Source organism: Pseudopipra pipra, chromosome 16 (genome assembly GCF_036250125.1).
Source record: "Pseudopipra pipra isolate bDixPip1 chromosome 16, bDixPip1.hap1, whole genome shotgun sequence".
Lineage (NCBI taxonomy): Eukaryota > Metazoa > Chordata > Aves > Passeriformes > Pipridae > Pseudopipra > Pseudopipra pipra.
In genome coordinates this window covers 11,682,908-11,696,556 of record NC_087564.1, presented here as the reverse complement: position 1 = coordinate 11,696,556, position 13,649 = coordinate 11,682,908, and the positions used below count along the sequence as shown (strand labels likewise).

The following is a 13,649-nucleotide window of genomic DNA, read 5'->3' as shown; positions in this document are numbered from 1 at the left end:
TCCTTAGCTGCAACCTCTGTCTCTTTAGCTGTGGACTTTCTTCTTATAGTGAGGTCAGACCTGCTTGAGGAGAGAGGAGTACTGTGACTCTTTCTTTCACATTGGGTTTTACCACTGAAAGCCCATTTCAAGAAAGATGAACATGCCCAACCTGCGCAGGCCAGTTGACTGATTTCCTTACTATTTGGTCTTCAGGTTTCCCTGCCTGTGGACTACAAGTCTGGTTGAGTAACACCACAAATAGGATTACCGGTAACCATCAGCTCCATGAACTCAGAAGTCTTGAGAAAGAAATGGTGGAATTTTAAAAATAATGATGTCTTCTTCCCAGTATAAACTTTGACTTGTGGCTGTAGATGCAGTCTGAGAAATGTGCTTCCCCACAGGGGGTTTGTGAGCTATTAAGGGTTAAGACTCATTCTTGAGGACACAAGAAAATCATTTTACATGTTCAGAATCAACTTTCTTCTTTGACTTTCTGGGTAGTGACAACTTATGCTTACTTTGGTCCTGCTGACAGTCGTGCTGATGACAGCGATTTCAAATGAAGAAAAACGAAGAAAATGTGAGCCAGCAAAAAAGCAAGAGCAGTAAAAGCGCCTTCCTCAACTCACGCTAACATTGTGACATTTGGTTATTGATGTTGCAAACAGGAACTAATGTTATTCCCAAAGCCAGCACTTAAATTCCACTTTGGTAGATCATAACTATAAGCAAGTCACACAGTCCCATAGGAAAAGGCAATTATTGACTAGTTCTTCTTGCTCCTTAGATGAGCAGTGCCTTTGGTCTCTGTAGTGCTGACTGTGGTGCAGAGCCCTGGCTCTGAGCAGAGGTGACTAATACGTGTCACCCTTTCCTTGATGTAAAGCTTAAACCTGCAGTTTAGCCTGGGGTGCCAGACTATGACAAACAAGAGCTAGAGGAGGGTAATGAATAAACATGGTGAGAATTTCAGCTGTAATCTGCCATCAGGTCCATCTGTTACTCCTTCCCCCACAAGCCTTGCAAGCTCAATGAGCCGGGAACAGGCATGCTCCATATACTGTCCCCTCCTTCAGCCACATAGCTAAGGTCTAATTGTCTGCTTGCTGTTAAGTTGATCATTTACAGTCTCTTGAGCCATTTTTGGTCATAAGATCTTGTTCAGTTCTTTAGCCTTTCATCCACCCCATTTATGACAAGACTTCCAGAAGGATACCAAAAAGATGAGGAGGATGAATGTATTAATCACACGGTGGTGTCCACACTGTTGCAGAGTAGCAGTTGCTCCAGTGAGATGTGTTTGCAGGGTTCAGGGTAGCAGTGGCTCCAGTGAGATGTGTTTGCAGGGTAGCAGTGGCTCCAGTGAGATGTGTTTGCAGGGTTCAGGGTAGCAGTGGCTCCAGTGAGATGTGTTTGCAGGATTCAGGGTAGCAGTGGCTCCAGTGAGATGTGCCTCGCAGGCAAGTGTCATCTGCCCATTTAACCGTTCCCAGCCTTGGGCACTCACCCTCTGTCTCGTGCAAGGTGAGATGCCCAGCTCCCAAATGAGGGGGTTCGTTTCCAGTTGGCAGCTGGTGAGCCCAGAAGTCTGTATGGCCTATTTTCACTCTGTGTCATGTGCAGGCACTTCAGCTGAAGTGAGTCTTGGGGTTTCCTGGTGATTTGCTCTAATCCAGAGATAGGAAAGCAGAGGGTCCTCGGCAGGAATATGATGCAGGAGCAGCCAAGCAGGGGAACAGGGTGTGCCTGGCAAGGGCTCCAGCAAGCTCTGCCTGTTGTTAAGTGGTGGTTTGCTCTGGGGGGCGGGTGCCTGTCTCCCAGGCAATGCCACAGCTTGCAAAAGTCGCCATCAAATTCTCCATGGTTCCAGACGTCTCTCATCGGTGCAGGGTTTTGGCAAACTTTGCTGCTCATGTTCTCTTACAAACCTCATGCTCACGGCTGCAGTTCACAAGTGGAGTATCTCCCTGCTTTGGGAACCAGGCCATCTTAATTACAGCCCACACAGATGATTTTTTTTGCATTTCTCCCATAGGTGCTTCCTTCTCATGTTCCAGAAACTGCATGTTCTTGGTTTACTGCTTCTCCATTCCTTCCAGCTCGGAGTACTTCCAGCAAGGGAGATGGAGAGGAATGTGATAAGCAGCTTGGCTGGTTAATGAGCTCCCTGTCTAACTGAGGGATTCTTGTGGGCTGGGTTCACTTGCCAGTCCCTGGTATCTCCCTCAAGTTGTCTGTGTTCTTCTGGCTCTCCTTGGGGAGGGGTTTGGGACCTGGTTTGAGTTGCACCTACTTTTCCCTTTGTGCCACACCACTATGTCCACCAGGGCCAGACACAGACCAGAAAATGCCTTTGGATGGCAGGGCTGGAGAGCTACGGGAGGCTGTGATTTGGCTGGGAAAACAGAACTTAAAAAACACCCAGTTCCTCACATTGCCGGCGACAACTGCAGAGTCATTGCAGAGAAAGTAATGGGAGATTTTTCTCTCCCTAATTTATGTCTCTCCTGCATATGGCTTCTACGGAGTCACTGATGTTACAGACAGATGGGTTGGCATTTTACTAGACAGAACACATGGGCTAGATGTTGTTAATGCTTGTTAACTACTCACTCTGCAGCTTGACCAGTCCAATATGGTCACCTCACAGATGGTTGGAAAGCTCCAGCCTGGGTGCTGGAGCGGTCCAGCTCTGCCACACGTGGTATGACAGCAGTTGGGATAACGTGCATTTGGCTGCTCTTTCCAAAGGGCTTTGTTGTAGGTCAGAGATAGCCATGGCTGGGGCATCAGCATGGCTTCCATATGTATCAAGGAAAGACATTTGTTTGTAAAGATCCTGAGCCTTTTATAAAAGCTTTAAAGGCTTCATTTCATAGTTTGGATTTTTATATGGATTGGGGTTGGAAAAATTCTGTGAGCCCTGTGCCTTGCTGACATCTATACTCCTTAATGGTTGATGTTTATAAGCATATTTGGCTGGTGAACACTATTTAGCAGACCTGAGGTCTATTAAAAACTTATAATTTATGACCTCAAGCTCTGACTACAGCTGACTGCCAGTATTAGTTTAGAGTGACATCCCATGTGATTTTCCTTTCTCTGATGTGAGTAGTCTGCTATGATTTACTCTCACCAGTCTTGTATTCAGTAGAATCATTTCTAGGTATCACCTCAGCAAATCTCCACAGGGTGAATCTCCTTGGTTTGGAGATCCCATCAGCATCTGTGGATGCAAAAGTAGATGCTACGGGTGAATCCTTTATGTTACCATCTTCCCTCTTTGACAGTAGTGATGTTCAATTTGCAGCATAATGATTGGAAGCTGAATGCATCCTACAGATGAGAAAGAGAATTTTAGTTTCAGCACTTGTTCTCTAAAATTCTCAAAGCACTTTCGGAAAATGCATGGATATTAATCCACACTGAGCAGTAGTTCTTCAAATCTATGATTTAAATTGGATATATTTGTCTCTGTCTGTCCTGAACTGTTCAGTAACATTAATGCACCCTGATAATAGCTGTCACATTTTACCCTGGGGGTTGTTCCTCAATGATAGGTGAAATCACAGCAGTTCAAAGACCTGTCTTCCAGGATGAAAAACTCTATAGGAATATTCAGATATAAAATAGTAATAGTATGAATCAAAAAATATGCTTCCCTTATTTTAGAGCCTTTGATCTTATTTTTATGGCATCACATTTGACAGTCTAAAGGGCATTAACCTGTAGGAGAAACCTCTTGAAAGAAGATGCTGACTTGCCCTCTGCTGCGCAGAGCACCGTCCCCCAGGATTAACACCAGCAGCTTTGCCCCATGGAGAGGGGTGCAGCACTTCAGCACATGTCCCTGCTCTTTTTCAAGTTTCCTTTTTCACACGAGGTGCAGGAGAGCTCACACAGATCAAAACGTGGAGCTGTAGGGGAAGTTCAGTGCTGTGCAGTACATCCCTCTCTGTATTCCTTTGCTGCTGAGCTGGTGCAGCATCCAGGACCCCATCACTGCTGTCACTCATGTACATAGTGCCTGGGTCGTGTTTCTGATTAAGATGGAAGTATACGAGCTGACCTCTTGTTCCAAAGACATTCTGGGGTTGTGGTTCATCTCAATGTTGAATAATAAGAAAGAGAAAGGAAATGTTTGCTATAAATCTCAGTGCACGCAGGGCTGTTTCTCACTTATCCCATCCCAGCTTTCAATTTTCTTCTTGGCATTGCCAGGCATTTGCTTTTCTTTGCTCAGCAGCTAAAAGCAGCTTTTTCATTACATTTCCTGGAAGGCCCTTTACAGGCATCCATCCCTCTGCCTCATAAATTCACTTTATATACCAAGCTGGCGACATGGAGTTCAGAGGTCTTAGCAAGAAGCAATTATTATAAAGAAGTACTCTTCCTCTTTTGGGTTATTAAAGGGGGGAAAACTTCTCTGCAGACAAGGAATGGTCATTTGTGAAAGGGAGGTGACTTGATTAAGAGCTGCACATCCATTGTGTAAGAACCACCATGGACAGGCGTCCTGTCAGGCCAGCTGGAATCTGCCAGTTACCATGAAAAAAGAAGGAAACCAATAAACAGTTTGCTAAATAACCTCATAAATATTTCCAGCCGTAAGCACATCTTGTGGTACAATTTGGTGTTTGTTTTTTTTCTTTTTAATATTTCTCTAATTCTAAATGAACGACCTGTAATTAAAGTGATTTAGAGGCTACCTGGGGACCTGGTATTTGAGCAGTGCGTGATGCTTAGGAAAGATTGATTGGTGAGGCATAACTCAGTTGGGGGATTTTGATAATGATATCATCACCCAGGAGGACCAAGTTTGAGCAATTAAATCTCAAAACCTCGTGTTTGGGTTCTTATAACTTCAGCAGGCATTTTCCATACGTGCGCGCGCACACACACACACACACACACATGTTTTCCCTGAGTATTTTCTGGGCACTCCAGTTTTTTGGCTGGCTCTGTGTATGGTGGGCTGCCCCGTGTGTGTCTGTCTGTCCAGGGTGATCTGAAGTGATGATTTATCAGCTCTGCAGACCCAGGAAGAGGTTGCCAGCCCTCTTGGTATCACTGCTTCCCCCCCTCAACATCCGCACGTGGAAAAGGCGGCCTTTGACATTTAGAAAAATCTCGGCATCTAAAGCAAGAGGCAGAAACAAAAGGATTTTCTTGTTTAAAGGTCAGAGCCAGCAGCTTCTTAAAAGATATTTTCAAGTGGGTTTGTTGGGCTGTGTCAGGGTTTGTGTGCATTACTGGGTGCTGAGGGAGGCAGTGGGTGCCGTGGGGAAGGCATCAGGGAGGCGAGGAGCTGTCAGGACCACCAGTGTGCCCGAGGCTTTGTGGCACATGTGGTAATAGTGCTGTGGAGGTTTTGGGAGGTGATTGGGTGGAACAGCCAGCCTTGAGGGCTTCTGCTGACAGGTGAAGGGGTTGGGAAGAGGGAGTGAGTGCTCCATGTGAAGAGGAAGTCTGAGGGATTTACATGATGAAGGCAAATTGCCAAAGGGATCGGTCTGATGGGGAGATGTGCATAACCCACGTTGGAGCAGACAGCACAGCAAGCCCTCAAGGTAGGATGGGGAACACCACAAGGAGAAGAGAAAGGGCCGTGAGAACTGGGGCACAGAGGAGAATGTGGCCACAGCATGGCCCATAATGCCACAGCAGCTTGTGGACCTGAACAGAGCAGGGAGTGTGTGGAATGTCGGATGTGAAGCCGTGGTGCCCCTTCCCTCAGCGCACACGGGGCTGTTTGCCATGTGTTCAGAGCAGTTGTCCATGGGGATGCAGCATGGACAGTGATTTATGGAAGGAGTGTAGCAGGTGAGATGGGGCCTTTGCAATACAGTCACTGGGTAAATGTCACCAGGCAATGATTCACTTGCTCCTTTTGACCCCTAATACGTCTTAGCCTTGGAAAGTACCATCTACCACAGAGCATGGCCGAGTGGTATCTGCAAAGCAAAGGCTTGTCTCCATGCCAAGGGGTGGAAAGCCACTCTGGCAGCCCTGCCAGAGTCCTAGACTACATCCTTCCTCTCGCTGTGGAGGTGTTTGAACCTCCTTTGTTCCCCAGCTGAGACACAACTGTTTTGCCTGCTGTGCCTGGCACAAAGCTCCACCATCCCTATTGTCAGCTCGCCAAAACCCATTCAGGAACTCCACCTCCGGCACTGGAGGTGTGTTTGAAGAGGCAGGAACACATGTCCTGCATGGATTGCATCCCCAAAGGCAGTTGTGCTTTCTCAGTGTGGAAATCAAAGGTAGGATATTCTCACTTGCATGCTGAAATCTCAAGTTGTTTTGAATGCTGTAGCCCTCTTTTCCCTGTTTCTGCATTTCCACTCCTTACTTTCTGGATACATCTCTATGTCAGCTCTCTCCTTGGGGCATGCACCCACCCTCTTTTCAGTCTTATTCCAGTGTCTGAAGGTCTACATGACATTGGGTCTTATGCTCAAGCTGTATTTTTCAAGAGGCATCCTTTGTGTGATTCAAGTCACACTGCATGCCAGATTATAGCAAATGGTATTTTTAGAGCCAGAGTGGGGATATCCATTGTTTTTAGGTATGTGTCAGAGAGAAGAGGAAGGAGGCGTATGAGACACTAAAAAGTGAGTGTATCTAGATCAGAGTGCACTTCTGAGCCATATTGTAAGCTCTGAAATTACTTAAGCAGCCACTGTCACACTTTTAACATAACTACCCCTCTGCTGGTGGAAGAAGCGGAGAAGGAAATGCTGGGTCTGGGCTTTCAGGAAGCCTTTGTGTGCAACAGCAGCATGGGGGTAAACAGCAGTCAGAAGTCCTGTATATGTTACACTGAAGTGACAATAGTGGGGAGAGCCTCTGTTATGGTCCATATGTTGGTCCATCCAGCTGCAAGTCTATCTTCTAGCAGAGATGTTTGGGAATGCCTGTTGCTCTTTCACATCTTCTGTTTTGTCTTCTCCTTGCTGAGATGGTCCCTGTTAGATCTGAGAACTCGCTTTTCTACCACGCTGGTGGTTATTTGAGAGATTTTTATATGTATATCTAAACTATAAAGCCTTGAATAATTTACCAGCTTCCAGGGCTAAGAGGAAGATTTATGATATTTCCTTCTGGCAGGCATCTGCTGATCTTGACTCCCCTGGAAAAACAGTTGTACTAACAGCTCCTTTCTCCGAGCAGATCCAGGAGCAGCTACTCCAAGTTTATGTTGCCATGTGCGAAATAGACCTGTCTTCTTGTGGTTTGCAATACAGTGAAATCTGATTGCTCTGATTGCTGTGGGGTAGCACAGCCTGCGAGGAGAGAAACAGGGTGCCACCCTTCAAATCTACAACCGCAGTCACACCCCCTCCAGCAGAGCCAAGTGTGTGGTAACACGGGGCAAAGATTGATTTCCTTTGCTTCTCTAGAAAAGGTCCCAATAGGCCTTAAATCAGACTGAACTGGCAATAGAACTTGGTGAAAGCTGAAATCTTTCCTTTTGCAAGTATTTGAGATCTGAATAAAACATAACATAGACCTGAATCTCAGTAGTTTAGTGAGCCAGGTAGACTTTTCCCATGAATTAAAATAAACCAATATAGGGCTATGTACAGAGTACCTGAGAGATGGTGTTTTTATAGTGCTTACCTTCAGCTGCTTCAGGCTGCCTTGTGGTCAGGGAAACTGAGGGTGAAGGGGCAATATTTGAATCTCTAGTGAAGTACTGCACTTGGCTGGCTTGCTCAGCACAGAGGGGAAAGGGGGAGTGAAGTGTGATGTTGGTCCCCAAAGTGTCCTCTTGCACTGACTCCTCTAAGCATTGACTATGGGGTGGATGGGGATACTCAGAGGCTCAGCTTTTCCTTTGATCCTGTGTATTCAGTTTGACTCTAAATGTTGATTTCACACTTTTCTTTAAAAGCAGCAACACACTGTAGAGATGACATCAATAGCGCTGGGGGCAGAGCAGTTAGGGCTGGGTTTGAACATGCTCTGGTCTCTCCCACCCCATAACTCATGGACTGGCCCCTTGTGACACCTGTTTCTGTTCCTCTCAGCTTCACATTTGATTCCTAAATAGGCTTGGGTGGTTTTGCCTTTGTTGAACTTAGAATTTTTAGGAATGCATCAGCAGAGTAAATGGTGATTGCATTACATGGAGTGTGTCATGTGAACTGCTGGTTTGTGCTGGCACCTGCAAGTTCTTGTTAGCAGCGATGGTGTCCAGGAGTTTGCCTTTGAGGGTTGAGACTTTTTTTTTTAATTTAAAAAAATTTATTAAAAATGAGTGGAGGGAATCCTAGCTATGAACAGTGAAGAGGAGGACTTGATTGCCCTTCCAGCTTTGAACTGCTGGAAATTTCATCTTCGTATTTTCATAAATCCAATTTTTTAGACCTGGAGTCACAGGCATGGTCTGCATTAATCCAGAATGGTGTGAAACAACTAGGCCCTGCAATGTTCCTTCAGCAGGGCATCCCTCCTCGTGCCTTCCCCCTCGGTGCTCCACACACCCCTGCACAGCCCCCTGCACAGCCCCCTGCCTTGCCGCGATTCCCTGCTCACTCCCACACCACCCACCCCAGCACTTCCCTCTCTGCCTGCAGGTGCACCAGGCAGGATGCAGCCTGGCATTTGAAAAGAAATCCTGTGAATTAATGGGAACATACTGCTATTATTTCGTATAATCACTTTATTTGTAAAGCACAGGCTGCAGAGGTGCTCCTGCTGTTGAACCCAAAGCAGGAAATCTGTCTATACATCCCAGCCTATACTACGTTATGAACAGATGGGTGAAGGAAAAAAAAAAACAATAAAAACAAATAATAAGAAAAGTAACAGTGATAGCAATTTTAAAACACTCCCAGGGGAAAAAAAAAGTTTCTCAATTTTTTTAAAAGCAGTGTGAGATTGAACGAACTGCACTGGAAGTGCATCCATCCTCCAAATTCACATGTAAACATCTCCTGGCAGAGGAAGAATTGCCTTTTTTCCAAGTGGCTGCCTTCTTGCCTTGTGCCTGTTTCAGAAGCGATCATAAGAAACCTGGGTGAGATGTCTGGGGTTTGGAAGCTTTCTGGGGTTTTCTTTGATTTTTTGGAGTTCCAGGGGAGACAGAGGCCATGGAGGTGAGGGAGAGGATGGTGCCTCTCTTGACAGCTGAGAGAAACCACAGACCCCATTGAACTCAGCAGGAAATATCAGTCTCCTCAGAAGCACATATTTGCCCACATAACTTTTTTCTGAACGTTATTCTTCTTCCTCTGCTGCAGGAGAAAACTTTGGCTATGAAGAATAGTAGAGAGAAATTACCATTAATCTCATAAAAAAAGGAAAATATTCAAATGTAGCCTTCACACATGATGCCAGTGAGCTCAAAGTAGAGGAAATTTAAAACATTTATGTTGCTCTCTTTCTGAGGTCATAAAACACAAGCAAATGGTCTGGCACTGGATGCTAAATTTCTTAAGGAACTTACTTTAATTAATTAAACTGCTAAACCAATTAATGGATTTGCTTGTAAATTCTTAGAAAATTAATTCTGTGCCCAAAGAGTGTTTTAAATCTGCGAAGGAGTCAGTGTATTTCATATGGAGCTTGAATTCCCATTTTGGATGAATTCAGTTCAGCACTGACTTTAGAGACACAAGTGATGCATTCATAATACTCGGACCTTCCCCCAAAACTGGCGCTTCCCATCAGCTGAATCCGAGGGGGATTTGCAAAACAAATCCTGTGCTGCTGCCACAGCACCCAGCCCCTGTACTCACTCCTTGCTCTGCTACAGCCTCACATTGTACCTCTGGCTTTGCATGTTGGGGATGTTTGTCCCTCCTCTTTCCTCTGCCATCGCTGCCCCCTCCCCTGTTGGCCTCTTTCATCTGGCCCAGTGGTACCTCAGATGCACAGGAAGCATCAGGTGGCTCCAGTAAGCAGCAGATCAAAGCACTGCAGATCCTTTGGATTTGCTGAAAAACAACCCAACCAAAATGAAGGACATTTAAACAGACGCTAATTTACTTTTTCGCGTGGAAACCTTGTTTCAATTCCCTGCCTGGCTCGGGGGTAACAGGGGCATCCTCAGTACTTTGCACTCCTCACAATCCAAAGTGACCCAACCATGAGAAGTTCATAATTAAATGTGTCCAGGCTCGTAAGAACATGAAACCAGGAGGAAGCGGGTTCCCTAGGGCTCTGGGTGGTTATTGCTTCCCTTCTCTCCTGGCAGGTAAAGCCATGTTTTCCTTTCACGTGGCAATCCTCTGCTTTGGATCTTGGCATCCTTTGATTGGGGTAGGGGGCTGCCCTATTCCTGCACACCCCAGGGGATGCTGGCCATGCCTGGCACAGCCTGTGCCATCCCACTTCAGCTCCATCAGGAAGCAGAGCTTTGGAGCAATCAGGAATGGGAGCATTTTGAAGAGGAAAATGGCAGGGGAAAAAATTAGCATTTGTGCTCTGATGTTTTTGCTGTTTATTAATAAACAAGCTGCTTTCGTACCTCCGGGGGCAGGAGAGGCTCCAAGCATTCCTTATTTCTCTTGCATCTAGCATTTTTTTTTGCTTGTTTTGTATGTTACAGGAGATTTGTAATGTCTTCCCCCATGTTGAGTTTCCTTATTTTCATGAGAGCATCTCTGGAATAATTCCTCTGGAGGTTTTGGCTGTGCGCTGCCAGGCTGATTTAAACACTTCAGGGATGCCGTGTGGATCAGCACTCATTGGAAAGGAGTTGTGTTAATTAGGAACAGGTCTGCTTCCTCCTACAGAAGTGGCATGACTTCAGAGATAAGTGTTTTCATGGAGAGAAAGCCTTTGTGCAGAGCTCCTGCCACCCGAGGCCTGGGTGGTGGTGGCGACAGTGACCCCAGTGTGGGCACTCTGGTTCTGCTTTGGCAACGCAGTCTTTTTCCAGGATGGTCAAAGCCCTCATCCTGCCATTGCCACAGTTGTCACCAGGGAAGGCTCACACAGGGGTCCTGCCTGGGGATGTTGGAATGCAGGACTCACTAACAGCCTGATTACACCATGTGCCAAACAGATAACGTGTCCTTGGTGACAGGCCGATCCTGCCAAAGGAGGCTTCAGGGTGATGCTGCTTGCTCTTCCCTGCATCACGAATCACAGGAGGTGAATTAAAACCCTGGGATATTAATGGGCTTGTTCTTCTTTCCCTTTAGGCCTCTAGCTCCTCTGGTGGAAAAATGCAGCTTCTGGAAACTGAGTTCTCACGAACCATCCGGGAGCTCATCGACCTCCACCTGCTCCGCCAGGACAGCATCCCAGCCTTCCTCAGCGCCCTCACCCTCGAGCTCTTCAGCCGCCAGACCATTGCTTAGCGTCCCACTGCCAGCCACCAGCCAGGGCTGAGCGCTCCTGGGCAGGACACTTGAGGTAGCGAGGACAAATTCTTGTCTCCCTCTCCTAATTTGTGGTATTGGGTTACTTCTGTTTTGCAGGGAACTCCTTCTTCCCTGCTTTTTCATGCTGATTCACAAATCCCACCAGTTCCTCTGAAAAGCGTAATTTTCCTCCTGTGAGAGGGCAAGTCTAGCTCCATCCCAGGGCTCTCCCGTGCCAAGCCCCAATCCCTGCCTTTGAACTGGGCAATGTGTTCATCACTACCCAGACTCTCAGCATCCCTCTGGGAATACAGTGGAAACTGCTGGCTTGAGGAGTCACAGCATTGCCGTTCACAGATTTTTCCAAAGGGATTCCCCAAATCTTGGCCCCAGCAAAAAGGTGAGCCTGCATGAGGCTGGTGCTTCCTGTCCCATGGTTGTTCTCTTCTAATGGGAGGACAGGGACCCAGGGAAGGTCTCTTGCTCTTACAAAGAGCTCATTACTCAACAGGGTTGAAATTATTTTCAAGATATCAGTTACCTGAGTCTGCCACCACTGAGCAGACAAGCATAAGCATAAATGGCCATTTGAAGAGCCTATACCTGTGTTTACACCTCTGTGTTGTGTGGTGTGCTCAGATGTCACTGCCATGCTTCTGGTTCCTCACTGAGATTCTTGGGCTCTTGGTTATCTCAGGACTGTAGAAGGTGGAATGGAGTGATTTAGGGTGTTCTCACTGCTGCTGGTTTTAGCCTGCTGCCTGTCACCAGCCTGTGGGTACCTGTTTTGGGGGGGTCTCCCTCCTCCTCCTCTGTGGAGATGGAGCATCCCAAGAAGTCTGAAATTTTGTGTTATAATGGATGTAGTTCTTCTATCATAAGAATAAAGTGTAGCATCCCAAACTGGGTGTATGACTCCTTTATTTGGGATACACACTGTGCCCTTGCTGTGCTCTCCTACATGTAGAGGTTGATAACCATTCCTCCATCAATGATCTGATGCTGGTAGTGCTTTGAGAAGGGAGAACATCATTATATTTTCCAGGCAAAGTCTCATTCATAGTATCATAGAATCATGGACTGGTTTGGGTTGGAAGGGAACTTAGAGATCATCTAGTTCCAACACCTGCTGCCATAAACCAGATCAGTTTGCTATGAACATCTGTGTGTATTGATTTCCTCTTGATATCAGCAGGAACATATTCCCTAAGCTTGGAGAGAAGGTAGCAGGGAACAGGCTAGAAAGTTAGCTTAGATGCTCACAGCAGCTGCAGGGTTGGCCATGCTTGCTGGAGTCACTCTGGGACCTGTTGATGTGTCTACAGGCACAGAAAACAGCTGCTATAGACCCACCTGATCAGAGGTGGAGGGACAAACGTGAGCTGTGGGGGGTCTGCAGCCCCCATCTCCCCAACCTTCCTCTGCGCAGGGTTTGCAGGGAAGCGCAACAGCAAAAAGTTTGGCGTTTTCTCTTCTGCTTGAAGAAGTCCTGGTGGAAGATGAATTGCCAGGCATGCTGTGCCAGGGGAACGCTGCCTGATTCATATGCGCGACGTGGCACAGAGAGTCGCCTTCCTCAGTCATGGGGAAAATGAATCATGACGTCAGCCGCATTCAGCTCCTCCGCCGACACAATAGCGGATCCTGGCTGCCTCTGAAAATTTTTCTCTTGGCTCCTTGCAGGAGAAATGAAGTAATTAATAAGTTTACAATAAACCCTCTATCTTAGCAAAACACAGGTGAGGCGAGAAGCGATGCTGGAGAGCGACAAGGGAAAATGCATTCTGCCCACTGGAAAGTTGCCTCCCAGGAGTGAAAGGATAATAAGTTCAGGTAGAACACACAGTAGTCTTCTGAGATGCCTCCGGTGGGGAGGAGACAGATGAATTACTGCTCTGCTCCCTGTACTCCCAGCAAGACTGATTTGTTCAACTAAGTTTAATACAGCAGCACGGCTGAGAGAGGTGTGTGGTGAGGATGGGTGCTTGGCTAGATGTGCCGGCGTGGTGCAGCACCTGGTCCTCTCTACAGCTTGGGAAGCTGCTGGATAACTGTCCTGCTTTGGCCAGCAGCATCCCTGTCCTTGCTCATGGCATTGCACTGCTGCACAGCGAGCAGGCTTGGGCACTGCATGAAACTGGGACTTTTGAGAAGCTTGACTTCTCTAAGGCTCACTGGTGGAAGCCTGGGAGTTTTTCGTGTGGAAGTGTGGCCATTGCAAAGCCACTTGGGCCACCTGTGGGACACGGAGAAGAGGAGCTGAGCCTCCTCAGTTTCTAGCTCCAACACTGAATTCAGGATGAAGCCCCAAACACATGGCTGTACACTGCCACCACGGCAGCTCCC

At 46.9% G+C, this 13,649-nt stretch overlaps 1 protein-coding gene across 4 annotated transcripts in view; it reads left to right on the top strand.

Annotated features, from left to right (window-relative positions):
- MAD1L1 (mitotic arrest deficient 1 like 1) overlaps window positions 1–12,206 on the top strand; it is a 354,867-nt gene extending 342,661 nt beyond the window's left edge. For all 4 annotated transcript variants that reach the window (XM_064673155.1, XM_064673156.1, XM_064673158.1 and 1 more), the window contains one exon: window positions 11,142–12,206. In XM_064673155.1, the coding sequence (XP_064529225.1) occupies window positions 11,142–11,300 (159 nt within the window). In that variant the 3' untranslated portion in view covers window positions 11,301–12,206. The remainder of the gene's footprint in view (window positions 1–11,141) is intronic.
- Window positions 12,207–13,649: the final 1,443 nt, after the last annotated feature.